General features: G+C 37.8%; 2 protein-coding genes across 2 annotated transcripts; one reads left to right on the top strand and one right to left on the bottom strand.

The window, feature by feature from the left end:
* Positions 1 to 108: 108 nt before the first annotated feature.
* Positions 109 to 8642, bottom strand: LOC146314265 (dihydrolipoyllysine-residue succinyltransferase component of 2-oxoglutarate dehydrogenase complex, mitochondrial-like). The gene is made up of 15 exons (XM_084737567.1): positions 8484 to 8642; positions 5241 to 5274; positions 4952 to 4994; positions 4757 to 4821; positions 4594 to 4668; positions 4419 to 4474; positions 4215 to 4323; positions 3285 to 3428; positions 3102 to 3175; positions 2897 to 2994; positions 2547 to 2677; positions 2200 to 2273; positions 2013 to 2096; positions 1717 to 1884; positions 109 to 1349 (listed from the first exon to the last, which is right to left on the bottom strand). Exons 1-15 carry the CDS (start codon positions 8544 to 8546, stop codon positions 1215 to 1217), a joined length of 1353 nt encoding a protein of 450 aa, XP_084593693.1. The 5' UTR covers positions 8547 to 8642; the 3' UTR covers positions 109 to 1214.
* Positions 8643 to 9874: 1232 nt separating this feature from the next.
* LOC146314266 (prospero homeobox protein 1-like) lies at positions 9875 to 18049 on the top strand. The gene is made up of 4 exons (XM_084736861.1): positions 9875 to 11292; positions 12269 to 12370; positions 13003 to 13197; positions 17553 to 18049. Exons 1-4 carry the CDS (start codon positions 9934 to 9936, stop codon positions 17718 to 17720), a joined length of 1824 nt encoding a protein of 607 aa, XP_084592987.1. The 5' UTR covers positions 9875 to 9933; the 3' UTR covers positions 17721 to 18049.
* The last annotated feature ends 1688 nt before the right edge of the window (positions 18050 to 19737 follow it).

Genomic DNA, 19737 nt, shown 5'->3' on the forward strand with positions numbered 1-19737 from the left:
CGTGTCAGTTGATGGAAAATAAACTAATCATTTCAGCTCCAGTAAATCACTGGACTAATGGTAATACAGCAATTTTATGCAAAGTCTAAAGTAAATGCGAGAGACAAGTTTTCATACATAAAACTCTTGAGATGTTTAATGTTTAAAATTGTTTCTTTAAATAGATACAAGTATCTTATATATAGGATAGTACAATGAAAATCCAACAGTGGAGCTCAACATAAAAACCTGCTGCCAAATTGTGCGTTTTGAACATTACTCCCAACATATTGGCCATAAATTAACAATAGACTGTATATTAAAAAACAAATAGTGTCTGGTTTGTGTTTTGTAGTTTCTGCAGATGGACAGTGAATTAATCTGTTTTACTAAAAGCTCACAAAAATTTGATCAACATTTTTAGACTTTAACGTATAACAACAGAGCGGCAGGTTTAACATAAAATAAAGACAGATGAGTGGGCAAAGCAGGAACACAACTGAACTCAATCCCCTCCAAACACTTGCTTGTCAGACAGGTTCTGTTTTCCAGACTGTTGCTAGTATTAACAATGACAAGCAGCAAACCAAGGAATTTTTTCAATCCTGTGTTAACATTAAAAACATCTTGAACTAATCTGAGTGAGCTCCGCTTGGCCCCGCTGTGGAAAAAATGTCTCCGGAGCTCCAACTAACGAGCAGGGGAGAAAGTCATGCAGCCAACTGTTGCCTGGAAAAGCCATTTTGTTTCATGATAACACAATCGTGACGAGGATGCAGCAAGTGTTCTTGTACTGCAGCTTATGTTCATCTGAAGAGCACATGGGTATAACAACACACCCATGTGTGAATTATCTTCAACAGTTCAACACTCTGCCAATTTTTAAGATTTGTGATGTAAATGTGACTTGTCTCTTTACTTAAGTCAAATATAGCAAAAGAATTATTGATATAGTTCATATCGTTCTTTGTTGATTCAGCCAAGGCCCATTTTATGCAATATTAATATGATTGCAGACACTTAAAGTCTTTTTCTACAGATAATACCACGTATTTAAGCTCCATATGGAGTGTTGGACCACAACTTTGATGTTTTGCTGCTGTCTCAACATTTAAAAAGACAACAGTGGTGGTTGTGTAGGTGATTTTGTGCAGCTTGTGCGTTTCTTTTTATCGTGGAGTTCATGTTATGCAGCTGAGCAATCTTTAAATGAGAGTAATGTGGCGATAGAAACATCACATGTCCAGAAGCAGCACCCTTGGATCTTCCACGACCGCTTTGATTTTGCGTAAGAAAGTGACTGCTTCTCTGCCGTCAATGAGTCGGTGGTCATATGTCAGTGCCACATACATCATGGGCCGGATCTCTACCTGCAAAAGCAGAAAGAAGATTGTTTCACTTTGGAAAACCAGAATATACATATTAGTATGCGGGATCATTGTCTGACCAAGTACATGTAGCTCAGAGACATGGCTGTGTAATTATTATTTATTTCATGTCGCTTTTAAAGAGAGTTTAGATTATATGAAGTGGGGTTGTGTGAGATACTTAGTATCCCACATACCTCTAGACTAAGCAATGTACTGGTGTGGACAGAGTCAGCAGCAAAACAGAATTTATTTTAGCCACTAACAAAGACTAAATGAATATAAGTAAGATACATCATACAGCCTTGTTTAAATTTTCCTTTTGAAATGCAGAAAAGTTTTTGTTGTATGTACGGACAGTAATCCTCACCTTGCCATTGATGGCCACAGGTCGGTCGAAGATGCCGTGCATGCCCAGGATGGCAGATTGTGGGGGGTTGATGATGGGCGTGCCAAACATGGAGCCAAATACACCGCCGTTGCTGATAGTAAAGGTGCCTCCATCCATATCTTCAACAGCAAGCTCATTTTTACGAGCCTGAGGCCCAGACAAAGATATTGGTTTCATTCAAAATTGCATTGCAGTCTAACATTACATGTTTAAAACTGATTGCTCATCACAATTAAAGATTTAAAAATACAATAATCTAGCACAAAGATTTTTACCTTTTCTCCCAGTGCATTAATGGCTTTTTCAATGTCAGCAAAGTTCATGGTTTCAACATTACGGATCACCGGTACAACAAGCCCCTAAACAAAAACATGTTAGTCAACTATATTCTTCTTACTTAGCATTTACCAGCAACAGTTTTCATACAAAAAAAATAGAGTTTTATAGACCTAAAAGTCCTACCTTTGGAGTTGCCACAGCAACACTGATGTCTACATATTCCCTGTAGACTATCTCTTTGGTTGTATCATCAATAACTGTAATTGAAAACATTTTTGGGAATAAAGTTTGTGAAAAAGACAAATATAAAAAGTACAACATTTGGCTATGTCTACTACACAATAGAGAGTAAATTCCACAAACCTTACAGCGTTCTTTGTTTTGTTTTTTTAGGAGACTTTAATTTTACATTTTTGATTGAGACCTTGTTACATCAAGGCTATGAGCCCTTCACAAGATGGAATAAGAGAGTAAAGCTTGTTTGAAAATTTGAACATGACGAAAAACAAAGGTTTAGTGTGTTGTCTTACCTGCATTGACAGCAGGTTGGTCAGTCAGAGCATGTGCTGCAGCCTTCACAAACGCAGACATAAAACCCAGTTTGATGTTGTGTTTCTTTAAAAAAGCATCCTTGTGGACTGTCCTCATCCCTTGAATGTTGCTGAAGCAAAATTGAAATATTAGAGAAAAACATCTTTTAAAAAAGTCCCTTGGGTCAAATATATCCACTTATCACAGTGTGACACTGACAAGCAAATTACACATTTCTACCATAAAATGTGAATCAGGTTCTCTTGAACTGAGACTTGCAGTCGTAACTGGTTGAAGTAATGTGAATACTTAAGTTGGAAAAGTCTTTTCCTGATCTGCTGCGACTCACCTCATATCCACCTCATTAAAGGTAGTCAACATGGCGCAGGTGTTCTGAGCCTCCTTTAGCCTCTGGGCGATCCTCAACCTCATGCGATTCATCTTAACCTGGACAGAAGCAGAACAAACCATTTGTGAACCACCAGCTTTAATATCTTAATATTGATGTAATAAACAAAAAATGTGAATGAAGCATCAGTGCATATGAGTGTTACCCTGTTTTCTCCTCTGGCTCCTGCTGCTGGAGGAGGTGGTGCTGGAGCTGCGGCGGTGGGCTTGACAGCAGAAACTTGATGAAGAGGGAAAGACAGGATGTGACACCAAGAGCCAAAAACAGCAAATAATAATAAAATGTTTTCTGCGGCATGTAGATTTATATATTAGAGAAAGAAACCCACCAGGTCTGGCCTGAGCAGCCTGTGGTGGCACTGGAGGCATGGCAGTGGGGGCTGCAGCGGCTGCTGGTGGTGGAGGCGGAGGAGGTGGAGGGGCTGCAGCTGCTGCCTCTGCAGCTGGGGAGGCAGCAGGTTTGGCAGCAGCAGCTGAAGACACAAGTAAAAAGGTGCTGTCATAATTTTGTCCATTTTAAATCATATATTTGTATCCATTCAGAGGTTCTCAGCAGCATATGTGACACGTAACTACAGTATCAGTGTAAAATTTACAAAGTGATTGGAAAAAAGAGCTATTGGCTTAGCTTCAAAACTAACACACTGCATTTCAATCAATAGACATTTACAAGGCTGTCATGAAGATCTGTTTTTAAACTTTATTAGTGTTTATTGAGATTTTTGAATGAAGCTTCAAATGTATGCCACATTTTAAGAAGTCGTCATCCTATCAAAAAAAAAATCCTTTAACAAATTACTTTGTTTAAATATAGAGATTCATCGGATCAAATTGGTCTTTAATAGTTAGACTTATTATATATACTTATATAACGCATCACATCTATCTTTTTAATTTGACTTTTGAACTTTACTATTATTGGAAATATTTGGATCACACAAGTCTGAAACATTCCTGTATGGCCACCACTGAACTCTAATATAATAATCAGGGGCATGTGAAAATCACATCAGATGTTTCCCATTTAAAACTAATTGCAATAATTTTATACTATGTGTTATTAAGGGACAGTGAGGCAGTTTGTGGAATGAACACACTGATACAACTCAAAAGCTTGACTTACGTAGTAAAACTGAAAAATATTTTTGTAAAAGAAAAAAAAAACCCTATTATATTCAAAGTATCAAAACTGTAATGATAGTCTGGTATCACTGATATCAGCATATAAAAACTTTAAAGTCTGTTTGTGTTAAGCACACCTCCTTTCCGGAGTTTGAAGAGGGGCGTCCCTCCCTCTACTTTCCCTCCATCAGGCACCAGCAGTTCCTCAATGACACCAGCTGCTGGAGCGGGGACTTGTACTGAAGTCTGCAAGGACAAAATACAGAAGATTTGAATAATTTTCTCATAATCTTTTATAGGTAAGCTGATGATATAATTTTGATGGTATTACTTGTGCATACCTTGTCAGTCTCAATTTCACACACAACTTCATCTTCTGCCACTGAGTCACCCACAGCTAAAACATAAACAATGACAGAGAGCATGTTTTTCAACATTTGGTTCATTGATAATACATGTGACACCTCTGAAATACAGACAGTATCTTTTCACATGATATGTTGACTTTATACCAACCTTTCTCCCACCTCACATCCCCCTCTGTAACAGATTCTGCAAATGCAGGAGTTTTGACTATGACTACCTCATCCCCTGAAGAAAAACAAAACAGATGTTGTGAGTTAAACACTGAGCAGAGTCCACGTTAGTTCATAATGCTGAGAACTGCTGCAACACATACTGTGGACAGCTGATGTCCTGAAGTATCTGATGTGGAAGACGTTTGCTGATGATGGAAATTCACATCTAAATGACAAGAAAATTATTTTCAGACAAATCTTACACTGATAATTCTTTGTGCTAAGGAGTTTGTACACATGAAGTAATTACTGAGTGGCATTCAAAGACAAACAACAGAATGAGAGAAAGCACTTACAGCTGAGAATTCCTGTAAACGAGCTGGCTGCAGACAGAAAGGCCTTAAAACGAAAAAAGAAAAGGGAGAAAGAAAATCAACAAAAGCTGTAACCTCTCCTGAGGCTCTAACATGAGACATGAGTGGAGTTCTCTGAAAGCTGCAGTTAAAAACCACTTGTGGCTTCCTGAGGCATCTCAGCCATTCAACAAGCGTTACTGAGAATCAGTGATGCTTTGGATCAGGCTGCAGCCTTAGATCAAAAAACAAATTCAGCTAAAAAGTATTCTCAACTTAGAAGCACACTTACCTGATGCACTTTGTCGGACAAGCGCATTATTGGCCTGAAAGATAAGAAGTACAAAAAGAAAAAATGTGTCTTGACAGCCTGTGCACACATAAGAATATTTAAAGAATATCAATAAAACAAACTAAGAGAAAAAGCCAGCTACAAGGAATATCATGTTTCACATGTATCTGATTATTGTTTGTGAATACAGTCTGGTCATGTCAGTTTTTTTTATCTTTTAGAATTACATTAGTGTGATTTTCATTACTTGTCCTCTCCATACTGTGGTTAAAAGCAAATGTCTGTCACTGAGTCTGACACTGAGGTTCTGAGGTTTAATGGTCAAATGTTTTCAGCCTATTTAATCCTCTCTTGTAAACTGTAAATTCTGCTTGTGTGGATACAAAAACAATGGAATAAAGAGATGAAACTCTATTTTTAAAAGTCACTATACAGTTCATTTAATTAGGGTTGCATTCAGTGAGAATCTTTACCCGAGAACCTTTGGCATTTTTGCTCAAAAATGGCTTAAATTAATTTCATGTTGTTTGACTAATCAAATGATTCTTGCAGCTGTTACATTTTTATTAAATTAAACATAAACATTTGTGGGAAAAGAGCAGATGTGCTATGATGCCATATGAGCATGGCTCCTGTTAAAGGCTGTCACAGACTAACTTCATTCATCATGAGAGGAGAAGATGCACTGTGATCTGGGTGGCTTACCACCAAAGCTGAACAATGTCCTGCAAGGAACCCTGATTCATTACTATGAATCAAAGAGCAAATTGTGTAGAAGACTGATCTCAAGTAGCTAAATCTTAACTCACACAACTGCTAACTAACTTTTTTATGAGTAAACTTACTGTAGTGTATGGTGGGACACCAACCTTATGTGAATAAACAACTTTGAAAACCTTTACTTTTTTGAAAATGCCTCATAAATGACCATTTTCTTCTTCTCAAAGGAAATAACAGTCGGACAACCCTTTACAGTTTGAACTTTCACTACTGGAATAATCTTAATTTAAAACTACTGGTGTGGGATGCCAGAGCAGGGTGGAGTGTCAGACATGGACCAATAATCTACAGTGGATGAAAGCATGAGCAGGCATGCAGCCATAAATCCCTTGAATTTGTTCTTACCCACAAGAACAGCTGCTGTTGATTAAGTACAAGGAAGGGCCAAGAGTGCAACAACAAACAGACTGATGACTCACCATCAAATGTAGTTTAATTCTAATTCTTGCATGAAGTTTTTCAATCTGTTCCACTTGAATGGTTTGATTAGTCAAACATGTAGATGGATTCTTCAATAAGACTTTCACACAGTATTTTGTGCCATTGCTGGAGTAACAACGATTTGTCGATTCATAAATTAGTTGGTTGAAAGACAATTAGTTGCCAAATATTTTTGATAATGCATTAATCGCTTGAGTCATTTTTCAAGCACAAATGTCAAGTATTTGCCAATTCCAGCTTCTTAAATGTAAGACTTTTCTGCTTTTATTTTAATTTATAATAATAAATGAAGAGTCTTTGGGTTTTGGACTGTTGTTTGAACAAAATGAAGGGGCATTTTTCACAATTTTATAGACATAACGATAATGGCCATAGCCATCACTGATACTCAGTTGACAGGTGTATTAGGCCATGTAGCTGAAAGTAATGCAATACAATAATGCTTATATTACTATATTAAAAGTGTCTCTCTGGTTCTGGTGGATGGCACCCACCCTCAATACTGCCTGCATACAAGTTTTCTGCCTGTTAAAGAGAAGTTTTTCCTTGCCACAGTCACCTCAGTGGGAACAATTGCGTTTATAAATAATATGGTCTTGACCTGCTTTATTTGAAAAGTGCCCTGAGATAACTTTGTTATAACTTGGCACTATACAAATAAAAATTAACTGAAGTATTAATTGAAGTACAACCGCCCGGCAATAAATCCTGACCTCTGCATATACAATAATTATCTAATCAGCCAAAAATAGTTTAGAAAGCCAGGCAATAAATCGTACCTTTATGAAGATTACACTGTTTAGTTTTCAGAGGTGTTGGTGATTCATCTGTATGATCAATCTGGCTTTGGTTTGTGGTGCTGTTGAACAAAACTGCATCATTTAGAGATACGTTTGTCTTTTTTTTTTTTTTTTTTTAGAGAGAAACACCTCTGTAAATAATGCAGTATTGTTCAGCCGCACCACAAACCAAAGCCGGACTGACCTTACAGGTGAATCTGACTTTGGTCTGTGGTGCTGAGAGGCGTTTCTCTTATTTAGCCTACCTTCATCACTATAAATGGGGGCAACAGAATAATAGAAAAACACTCAGTATAATGCCGTACAATTCAACAGCAACACAAACAGCATGCACATGTAATAATAATGACAAGTATCTTGACTGCATCTACCCAATCTAAATGAATAAGGGTGGGCTAAAGATCAGTATAACTGAACACAATCCCCAAGCCAAACAAATGATTGTGAAATTGTATCAACACCTCTCTGACTTTTTTAACAATTGTAACATTATAACCTTCATGGACGTAGGCCTTACTGCAGAGCTGTTGGTTTAGACTACTTTACTTTCAGCCGAGTATACCTAATACACAAAAACTGAGTGTATTTATCGCGCGAACGACCCGTATGCAGCACATTAATCAATTGGTAACACTAGCATCATAGTTCCTGTTAAATATGGAGAGGTACAAATCAGCCCAGACAAGAAACATAACTTCTACCACCGCAATAATGTTTCAGTTTTACTACCTGCTCGGAGCCTTGACAAGAACTTGTGCAGGCAAAGCCATGTTATTCTCTCAGAGCACGTACATGTCTAACATAACATGGGCTATTTCTGGTCAGGTCAGGTCAGCTGCACACCTGACTGCCTCGTATAGTGTCAGACCAGTTACTGAGAACATAGACAATAATATAGCTTACAGGGGAGAGAGATTATAGTTTCTTAGCTTGTTAGCCAGTCAATTTTGACTTGTTGGCTAAAGCTAACATTATGTGCGGCTTTTATTTTAAAATAAAACCAATTTTCAACAGTTAAATAACTGATGTGGTACTGTTGGCTGCTCCCTCTCAGGCTTGAGCCCCCCAGCAGCCTCTGAAGCTGTCAGGGTCTGACTGTCCTTGGTCGGTGAGGCCCTGCCTCACATGCTAGCTAACGGCTGTTGACGGTTAGCTGACTAAGACTGAGTCGAAACCGTTTTAGAGTGAATACACAGGCTCAGTTCACTGACTTCAAACCTACCTGGGTCACCGCTGATAGAGAACGGCCAAACGTCTGGTAGATACATCTGGATCTTGATAACATGGTGCTAGCTGGCGGCTGTGTCCCTTATTTGATTGCAATCTCAGGAGCGGTACGGAAGCTCGCTGCTCCCATGCAGCGGGGCGTGTCTGGACAGAGAACCCTTGATATGCAAATCTCTCGCGAGAGTTGTAACGTTTCTTCATTGTGTACCTTGTACTGACTATGTTTATGACTTATAACGTCACAGTGCTGTGTTTAAATTTTCCAAGGTTTAGGGGTAATAAACACTTGGTTGCGATTAGGAACATATAATAATTTAGGCTAAAATTATTATTCTCGCGAGATCTTTCGCGGATCTGGGATTCCCTTCTAGGCACGACCAGACGCATGGGGCGGTCCGAGTGGGAGGAACCACCGCGGCTGGCAGGGAGGGGGGCGCCGGGGTACAGTACGGCGGGAGCTGGAACGGGATAAAAGCCATACTGAATACCATGAACTAGAACTTGGCACACAATATGAAGAGGGTGAAACAAAGAGTAATTTTTCACATCATAAAATAAAATCATTCATTTAAAGGTGACAGGACTGTACCACTGACTGCATTTTGTGGCAATTCATACTTTTAAATATCACCTTAATTTTACCACAGGAACGACCACATGGTTCCAAAAAAGGTTAAGAAAAATATTTAATTATAATTATAAATGAATTATATTTTGAATTAAGAGCTCATTCATTCCTTTCTTAGTCCATTAACAGTGGGTTGCCCTGATCGAATAATATATTTAATATTATGATGTGCAGGTAGGGATGGGATAGGTCGGCAATTAGACCACACCTCCTGGTTTGTGGAGTGTGGCTCTCAGTGGGACCAGTACAAATAAATTGAGTCACTTCTCCTGCAAGCTCCAGATCTGCTGCAGCCTCCTCTGTTCCTTTTCGACAGGCAACAGGTGGGTTATCTATGATTGTATAATAGTGGATGATTCTTATTATCTAGGCTACATGTTTTAGTTTTTATATTGTTAGATCAAAGTAGATTGTAAGATGTTTATCTCAAGCCTTATATCAAGTCTGTCATTTTAAATATAGCTATATTAAAAAAAAGGATGAAGCTGAGAAACTTTGATGGCAGTCAACAGCTTTGTATAGATATAACTTTCTACAGAGACAAAAAAATATTTCAAATATTTGAAAAATGCTGTCAACTGTACAAAAACCTCAAATAATCTAAAATAATCTTTAATTTGGACAATATAATTGTGTTTTCGTATGAAGATGAAACATGTTTCAGTTCGGTTTACTTGAATATAACACATAGCTAGAAAAAAAAAATGTTTATTTAACTTTACAAAGGCATCTCCAAGAATTCAGAGTCACACAGATTGGATTATATAATTAATATGTGCTTTTTTTTCCACAGCTGTCTTTTTTTAACCCAAAAAGCATGAATCCAAGCATTTGGAACAAAGGTATGTATTCTTCCAGCAACGTTTGCCTTGATACCGGCACTGCAGAGCATCTCTCCTCTGTTCAATCTGATAACATACCGTCAAATCCAAATGTGCCAGGTGCTTCTGTGACCTCACACAAAGACAGCGATAACATAAAAATTCTACCGGAGAGTGCTTATTACGGCAGCGGTGATTCTGGTTCAAGTTTGATTTGCTCCGGTCGCCAGCTGGAGCTCAATCTATCCAGATACACAAGGAGGCACCCATCACCTGCATCCAGCTCTTGTGGTCACCATGAGTGGAACTTAAACAGCGGTCATCAAGCAAAGCGTGCCAGAGTGGAAAACATCATCAAAGGCATGACCAGCTCTCCCGGCATGATGCACTGCACAGATGTGACGCCGAATCCACAGGAGGAGTCAGATGGCATGCAGAAAAATGAAAGGATTCAAGAACTTCCTTTACATCAGGAAAGATCTGACAGCCAGACTCCAAGAAAGCAGCTTGAGATTCAGCATCAGCACCTTAGACAACTCAGAACAAAGTTCAACCACGTGGACGGCAGAACCGACTCTACAGACAGTAGTAAGGAAGAGAAATATCCCCCCTGGAACGATTCCCCTGAGACATCTCCAAGACACACATGTGCAGATTCATACGGTGAGACTGGGAGCAGCTTCAGTACAAATTATCAAGGATCGAAGAAGGTGAAACTAATGAACTACATCCAATCCAAACCTGAGAGAGTAAAGCTCATGGCAGATGTCTTAAAGTATGAACTGTCCAGGGCCGTCAGCAAGAGCGTAGACTCTATTTTCAAAAGCATGCCACTTCTACAGACATCACTAAATGACGAGGGGAACGTTGAGACTGATGTGTCCCCTCTGCCATCAGTTTGCAAAGATAATAACGTCAGACTTTCATGTTGTGGAAATGCAGAAGTCCCAGATGTTCAAACCGAAGCTCTGTCTCTGGTCGTGCAAAAGCCCCCTCAACTGGAAAGAGCTGTCGAGTTCATCCTCCAGTCCAGATCGAGAGTTCACCATCGTCCCAAACCTCCAGTCTTCACTTACGACTCTGCTCTGCATGAAGAAGAGCCGTCAGAGAAGAATCACAACACTGGCCACAGATGCTTTCGGGATGGATGCTCTGAAGTCGGTCAAGCAAAGTTTGAAACGATCAACGCACATTGGAATTCGGTCAAAGTGAGATCAAAGGTCAACTCCAGGTCTGTCAGAAGTCCACAGACTCGTACTGTGTCTGTGGATCCCTTGCTGTTACGAAGCCTGTGTCTCCCTCATGTGAAGATTGAGTCCGATAGCCTGGTGAAGAACAATCTGTACATGTTGAATGTATCCTTTTCAAGTTTATACATTGACAGGATCTAATATTTGATCATTTATTATGTTTTCTTGTGCCTTTATGTAGCAATCATGTGTGATATTGCGGTAGACCCGTTAATTGTTTGGCTGATTAACCAAGCAGATTATCTGACATTTTGATATAACCACAAAGTCAATAAACAAAGAAATGTTTGCAGACACACATGCAAGCAGCTTTGTCAGTGTGGCTGCTGTGGAACAATGTTAGCGCTCCCCTTTGTAAGTTTTGGAAAGATAGTGAGAAAGTTAGTTTGGAGCCCTGCACTAAAACTCTCACGCATCCTGCTGTAAACGTTTGTTCAGTCACTATTGTTTTTTTAATTTTTAACATGTTTCTCCAATCCTGAATGGCCGCAAATCTTATCTAAAGGAGTTACTGGCTGGTGTTAAATATCTACTGTGTTATAATGTCGAAAATAATGCAGTTGACTTCTGTCATCTCTCCCTTAATACCAGTCACATTGCATAACCCAATGTAATTTTCAGTTTCATTAATTTAACAAAACGAAAACACCTAAAACAACACATGTAATAATTGAATTGTACTTAACTTTTATTTGTTTTGATATCAGCATTATTTATTTGCCATTGGCCGCCCTGTTCTCTAAATATTGGCATCGGCCTCTGATATCAGTCAACCACAAGTCTGGTATTTCTTTCCTTATTGTAGCTGCCTTTAGATACCTGTCATAATTCTGAGGTCACAATAACAACCAGCTCTGTCACAAACCTGGTCATTACCCCAGGTATGTGCCACTAAACGAGTCTTAGAGATTCAAACAAATACTCCATTCAAACTCTCAAGAAAACTGCCTTCCCACCATCTGTCCTGTGTTGTCATGATTTCTTGGAGAGAAACTGTTTGCAGCCACATTAGCAAAGAAAAGTCATAGTGTTTCTCAGGTCTATGATGTGTGTGTTTTATCTTTAACACTGGTGCCTTTAGGATGGTCTGACTACAAACCATCTGAAGAAAGCAAAGCTTATGTTCTTCTACACTCGCTACCCGAGCTCACTGGTGCTGAAGATGTGCTTCCATGATGTCCAGGTGAGAAAACACCTGCAAATATTCCACACATTTGTGTAATTTAAACGGATTATATTTCTAAAACCAGACTTAATTCTATTGTAAAAAATAAAATAAAATACTGATCTATACTGTCCCTTACAATACTGGGAAAGTTGCTGTATTTTGCATGTGAGCAGACATATTTCTTGTCATTTCTGAGAGGAAATCTTCAACTTAACTCAAAAATCAGTTTGGTTTTTAATATGCTGCATGTTTTATGATCCCAAGGTCACTGAAAGCTTTTTCAAACCTGTTTTACGCTTTAAAAATACACCTCTGTCACTGCAGAATAAAGAACCAGTTCCAGACAGGTTAATACCTTCCGTTTTTTATTTGTCATCAGCTTTGTAATCAAAAAATCAGATCAGGAGTAACAAATTCACATAGCTATTATATTTCTGTGAAATACAAACTATGCAAAAATTAACGGCAAAGATGTGATAATATACAGTTTATTCATATTTAATTTGCTTTATATTTTTAAATGTACACAGTAAAACATTTTAACAGTTACTCTCTAACATAAAGAAAAATTAATTACAGTATTTCAAATTACACAGCAGGGACTCTGATCATGTGACTTACCTGTTTTTTTTGTGTTTGATCCTCAGTTCACGCGCTGCATCACCTCTCAGCTCATCAAGTGGTTCAGTAACTTCAGGGAGTTTTACTACATCCAGATGGAGAAGTTTGCCCGACACGCTCTCATCGAAGGAGTGGTCGACGTGAGGCATCTGACTGTGGAGAGAGAATCAGAACTTTTCAGAGCTCTCAACATGCACTACAACAAGGCCAACGACTTCCAGGTGACTGACACTGGAACACACTGTAATTATTATTACTCTGAATGGACGAAATACTGGCGAGATCTTACTGACATGCAGATTTTTATCACTCAGTTATTTTTGATGTATTTTTCATTAATTGAAGTCATTTTATTGTGTCAGTTGCATCCCAGCACACGATTTACTCCTGCTGGATGTGTGTTGTATTTTATATTTCTCAATATAAATATCAAAGCTTAAAATAATTTTCTGACCCTTCTGCTTCCCTGCATCTTCTGATTTGTAACTGATGGTTGGTAATTTTGAAAAACAAATCAATGAGACAGTTAGAAGATTCATTTCACAGAGTTTCTAATGCTTTGTAAATATATGAGTCATTTGTGAACTGTTTCAGAAATGTTCACTGTTTACTTGAGCATAGACGTAAAAACCACACAAAAAGACATTAAAGACTTCATTATAGGCAGATTTCAAACACGTTTACTGTTGGTTATATTAGATGTGTTAACACATACAGGTAAGTCTGAGAAGACGCACAAACCACAGAAATTCATTTATGTTAGGAGGGTAATATTTGAACTGTATCAACTTTTTAAACTAAATTTTCTACATTTAATGTTTGAACTTTTTAAATATTTATAATGTATAATTTTTAAAATATTGAATTTATTTATTTATTTGTTTTTTGCATTTAATTGTCTTTATGCAAACCACAGAAATGTATTTCTGCAAGGTGGACAAGATTCAAAATGTCATTTTTCATTTTAATTGTTATTACTATGATTATCTACATTTAATTATTTTTCCAACGTGAATTTTACGACATTTCAACATGGCAGGTCACGGTACTCAACAGCATAACTTTTATAAACCAAATACGGCAAACACACAAAGATACAAATCTGTCATCAAAGTAAGAAAGAAACAGCTTCTAGAGTTAAAAAAAATTCATCTGGTGGTGCCACATGTGCAGTATTTTCATTTTTTAACCTTGACATGTGCCATCAAATTTACAGTACAGATTTCAGGGTCATTTATTTTTGGGCGCTCTATTAAATAATTATAAATATAGGCTCCATCATTTAGGATGTCTCAACAGTAGTGAACCAACATTAATATTAATGAGAAAAAACCTTACATCATTCTTTTAGTCTACCATAACTTTTTCTTTGTGGATATCATAATGTCTTTGTGTTTTTGTAAATAGTTTTGCTTTGTAAAATACTTACGTTATACGCCTGTAGTTTACCATAACTTCATAAAGCCAGTAACAAGTTAAGTCTCCATTGTTTTAGTGAACACAGGCAGAAAACATGATCTTATTATGTCTCAAAAGGCTGAGGCACAGCATGAACAGTGAACAACACAGAGTGTGTATTCATATGCACAGATACATGCTGTTATCAAAGGACTGTGAGAGTCACTGTCATAATCTGGGAACTGATAACAGTTCAGACGCGGACTGTTAAAGGCAATCTGATTTTAAGCATCAGTATGCAGACTGAATGATTTCAAGGGATGTGTAAATATCTTTAAAATGTATTACGTATTATTTGTCGTTAGAAAGTGTAAAGTTAGAATATTAATCACTGTATGAATTTTGAAGATAATATTCAGAAAGCCACCTTGATTTGTTAGTTGTCACCTTGTTGCGTTCAGTATATTATTTATTTATAGTAGAAAACATATAGACCGACTTCTACTGAGGCAAAGTTCTGTGTGCTATGATGATACCAACTCTCAGGGACATTATATTGTATTTTCACTTTTTATTATCTATATGGAAATTAAATGTCACGCAGATTGAATTTCAAAAGTTGACCTGGACATGGCCCAGGAAAAAAATCAGTAAGGAAATTCTACGATATATTTTTTTTAAAGGCAAAAGCTTAGTGCACGCAGGAAGTGTTCAGTTAACCACTGCTTGTGGTGTTTAAACAGGATGTCTGTAGGATTCACCAGGTTAAATTTAAGACATTTTAATCCAACATAGAATTTGATTTAATATGTTTCACAGTCATACTTTTTTTTTCAAATACTTTGCAGCAGTATATGACAATAATTCCTAATGATACAATTATTGAATTATGTATTAATTGAATTAGACCTGGGTGAGTGGCAAAAAAACAAAACAAAACTGTATAGATTTAGTTAAAACTGATGAGTTTTTGCCTAAGTCATCACTTTTCCATTATGAATCACTGACCTGCAGATACCTTGTTTAAGTATATTAGATTAAATTCAAAATTTTGTTACGTGACAGTGGAATGGGAAAAAAATGGAAATGTTTACGTTCAGCACCAATCATCAAGCAAAAGCAACAGGCCAAAACATAAAGTTAGGTTTTTTAGTGTTAACATTTGACTGTTGGGTTTGGTTTTTGAACAGTTTTTGTAGAGAATATGGGCTACAGGGTTTCTTCTGTGTAACAGCACTGAATAAACCCTTTTTAATCCAGGTTCTACTAGTCATTATGACTGTCACTGTCATGTCAAATATCTTTGTTTTTGGTAGTATTATGTCAGTTTTGTCAAACAGATCACACACAGATGAACACATCCAGCAGTGATTATCTGGTGTGTTCATTTGGCAGCAGGAGCTGCAATCAAACATGCATGTTAGCTGGAATGAACACACATGCTGCCTCTTTGTCTCAAACAGGTCTCCTTTACACAATCGCTTTATTCGCCAAATGTACAACGTACACAGGAATTTGACTTGGTGATACAGTACAGTTACACAAAACTACAGCTAAAAGTTAAGTCCAAAGTTAAGAAAAAATAAATACAATTATATAGATGGTACATATGAAGTACACTGTGTTATGCTACATACTGTTTAGCATTGTTGTATATATGATAAAAAAAATTATAAATATGCTGCATTATGCTACAACTGCACAGTCCTGGCAGAACGCTTGGGTATGATAGTAAGGCGTGGCACTGTTGCATACTCACTCCAGAGCCAAATGGGTGGAGCTTGACCTAATTGAGCTTCACCTATAGGGACTGAGTGAACTTCCTGCACTTGTGGGTGTATAGTTGTTTTGCATCCAGTTAAATGCTTTCTCGCTTCCTTTGTTTTTTCTTCAGAGGGTGCTGCAAAATGCACAGCAACCTGTAGAATATGGCATGCCCACATTGGTGGGAACCAACTTTTCAGGTTCTGAACCACTTTATTTTTGGTGGAAATGCTCTGACTGGTTCAAAAGGTTCACAAACTGGGACAGTGCAGGTCCTGTGTTGGTAGCCTTCCAGTGAACACAGCCTCAGGGACAATCAGGGAATACAGTACAGAGGTGAACTGCTGCTATCTGTAGTGCTGTTAGCTGAGTCTACTAGCTGCACAGCTAATCAAGATAGGTAGCTAATGGCACTACAGTTAGCATGAGAAACTAACTACACTACTTTAGCAACAAGTTATCTGTCTATCGGGAAACTGTAAATAATGCTGGTACTGTATTCTGAGACAAAAGCACCAAGAAAACCACCTCAGTACTGTATTCCCAGCTGTCAAACTGGCCTGTCAGTCTTGGGGTGCAGCTGAACTTAAAGCTGGAGCTGGACTAAGCCAAGCTGCACCCACTGGCTCTGCAGTGAGCAGCCTCTTGGTCCTGGTGCTGATGAAGTTGAACCTGCAGCCAGATGTAAGCTTTCTGAAGAGGCAGTGAGCCAGATGTGATGGGTCTGCCACTATCCTATTGCCCTGTTCCTGTTCCTGGAGTAGTACAGAACACTCATGGGCACTTGTTCATGGCCTTAGCTGCCTGGCTGATAATATAACACCTTCAACACCCTGTGTTTGGTGTGGCCAAAGAATGCGGGGCACTGTGCAGCGATGGAGGAAATGAGGAAAATCTTGACAGTGGCTCTGTGGAACTCGGTGTGATGTTCATCTTCTGGGGAAGACTGAGAAAGAATATCCTCTGGTGAGCTCGCTTGATGATATTAGATGTGTGTGCCCCATTTCAGGCCGTTGATGATGGTAGTACCCGGAAACTCAACAGATTTGTATTGTTGATGAGTAGCAGGTGAAGAGAAGGTGGGTGGGAAGCCCATGACCATCCTCACAACATTGAGAAATGGGTTATTATCTCTCTGCCAGCTGTGGCAGAGTTCCTGTTGGCCGAAATCCTCCATCAGTCAGGCTGTAGTTGTCAGGGAGGACTGATAGGTTGGGATATTTTCAGAATAAAAATAAGACTAGCTCCTTTCAATTCAACAATATCTCTACCTTACTTTGATTTACCAGGCCTGATTCTAATTATCATAAATGTAATGTCATCAACATCCCCTGCATGTCAAACACACACGCACAGCATTGGAGTGTGAACAGCGTGGGTTAATCATCTTAATGTTTACGTCTTGGGTTCACAGGTCCCTGACAGATTCCTGGAGGTTGCAGAGATTACACTGAGAGAATTTTACGTCGCCATTTCAGTGGGAAAGGATCGTGATCCATCATGGAAGAAAGCAATCTACAAGGTGATCTGTAAACTGGACGGTGACGTACCAGCCGAATTCAAAAATTATCACACTGGATGAGAACAGCAGAAGACATCATGTGCCACAGTGGTTTCTGTCACAATGTGGACTTACTCGTGCCTTGATTAACAAACTATTTGGTGTAATACATGAAGATCATACTATATTGTAAAACAGCTTAGTTAACTTTATGCCTGCACATATGACAGACTGAAGTTAAAGTTGATCAAAGGCATCATAGGGTAATTCAACACAATATGTATTTTGCTATATCAGTCATAATATATAGCAATAATACATATTTTGTGTGACTGTGAAAGACTTCGAGTCAAAGTGCAACAGAGGACACATTTTCTGTTTTTGAGATGCATTGCTGTCTTTAATAAACACAAAGTTCCACAGAACATAAAAAAATGTTTAATATTCAGCCAAATTCATTATTATGTACAGGACAATAAAATGGAAATTACATGCATTGCAAAATTAGTGCATCAGCAAATTATGTTGTTATTTGGGCTGAACAGTTAATCAACATATTATTCAAAGTGTGATATCCACAGGAGCTGCTTTTTTTCCCCAAATAAAAGTAGAATATACCATTATAAATAAAGCCCAGCTGGCAAATTTGTTTGGTACATCATCATTTTTATTTATTCTTTTTTTTCTGTAAAAATTACTATTTTACTATTACTATCCCCACTGAAATTGTGACTAATTACCGTATCAAAACAATTGCAGCATGATTTTTCTTTCTTTATTTTTTTTGCATATTGTTCAGCCCTATTGTTTCTGTCTCTCCTCCATACTTACCATAACGACACATCCACTGTCCAAATGATATACGATGGCTGGCTGTCCAAATCAAACATGGTCTTCATCAGTGGTTCTGTGTTCGGTCACAACTGAAGATCCTCGCTTTGTCTTCAGTTGTTGATAATCCAGATGAAAAATTTCTCATGTACAGATTCTGGAAGTTTTGCTTTACAAGTGCAAAGTTTATAAAGTTAAAAGTTATTTCAAGAAGTGAATACATGTGCTTACAGAACCATCTGTTCACCATGATAATCTCACTCAGTGAGGCTGAGTTAGGTTCCTTTTAATACCTATATGAAATGTGCACAGAGGCGTCTGCACTGAACACAGCTTGTAATGAAATTCCTCGGATAACTCAACTGCAACCAGAGAGTGCTATGAAACTTTATTAAGGTGTGTGATATTTTCTTTTAAATTATCTTGTTCTCAACACCGAATAAGACCAAGGGAAAACAGGGAAATTCCAATGCATGTCAAGTATGCTTCTATATATTTAACAATTATAACAATAAGCTGTCATTTTTATTTTGTGTAAAACTTCTTTTTGACTTGTAGATTGTCCACAGATACATTTACCAAGTTTAACTGACATGTGAGACACTTTTTGGATACCCCTGTAATCAAAAATAAAAACACTTGATTTGATTTATGGTTAATTGTGGGCTATGATAATGTGTATTACAGCCCATATATGGTAAAAATCAGCTGAATGTGGTGCAGGTAACCTTTTTGTATTTGGCATGCAGAGTGAAAATGTGCAAAAACATTTTAAAAAACAGAAATCAAATTTGACATAATTCAAATAACTATTCTTGTCATGAAAGTCCACCGTGGACCTTGACTTGTCATTAAAGAGACTTTGAAGCACGTGAACCTCAATGTTCCCAGTACTCCTGACCTTACTATGTCAAATTTGGTATCTTTGGAAATTTAGAGTTCTGGACAACCCACCAACCCTTTCAAAGGGTCTGTACACTAATACAGTTTACGAATATATTTACAGGTTATAAATACAGTGAGGTGCTCCTTTTCTGTCATGTACTTTAATTACACACCGTCTTCTGACAGTCACAAACCCCATTCAAACCACAAGCTGATCTAAAGATTTTGCACCTTCTTTGTAAGTGCCGTTGTTTCATAGAACTGTTTATTTTATATTTAAAATATTTTAATTAAAAATAATTAAGACAAGGCCAGAAAACCCATTAAAGAAATAGTCTAGATTAATTCTAGATTAGATTAGATTATTTTAAGTGGGGATATA

The sequence above is a fragment of the Lutjanus erythropterus genome, chromosome 15 (assembly GCF_056507025.1).
Source record: "Lutjanus erythropterus isolate fLutEry1 chromosome 15, fLutEry1.hap2, whole genome shotgun sequence".
NCBI lineage: Eukaryota > Metazoa > Chordata > Actinopteri > Lutjaniformes > Lutjanidae > Lutjanus > Lutjanus erythropterus.

Excerpts from the sequence above, each read along its gene's own strand:
- LOC146314265 (XM_084737567.1), bottom strand. The coding sequence starts at position 8,546 with ATGTTATCAAGATCCAGATGTATCTACCAGACGTTTGGCCGTTCTCTA. Across the intron at positions 4,475-4,593 it reads GGATGTGAGGTGGGAGAAAG|CTGTGGGTGACTCAGTGGCA; the intron begins GTTGGTATAAAG and ends TTTATGTTTTAG. Across the intron at positions 2,995-3,101 it reads GAGCCAGAGGAGAAAACAGG|GTTAAGATGAATCGCATGAG; the intron begins GTAACACTCATA and ends GCTTCTGTCCAG.
- LOC146314266 (XM_084736861.1), top strand. The coding sequence starts at position 9,934 with ATGAATCCAAGCATTTGGAACAAAGGTATGTATTCTTCCAGCAACGTT. Across the intron at positions 11,293-12,268 it reads ACAATCTGTACATGTTGAAT|GATGGTCTGACTACAAACCA; the intron begins GTATCCTTTTCA and ends TGGTGCCTTTAG. Across the intron at positions 12,371-13,002 it reads TGTGCTTCCATGATGTCCAG|TTCACGCGCTGCATCACCTC; the intron begins GTGAGAAAACAC and ends TTTGATCCTCAG.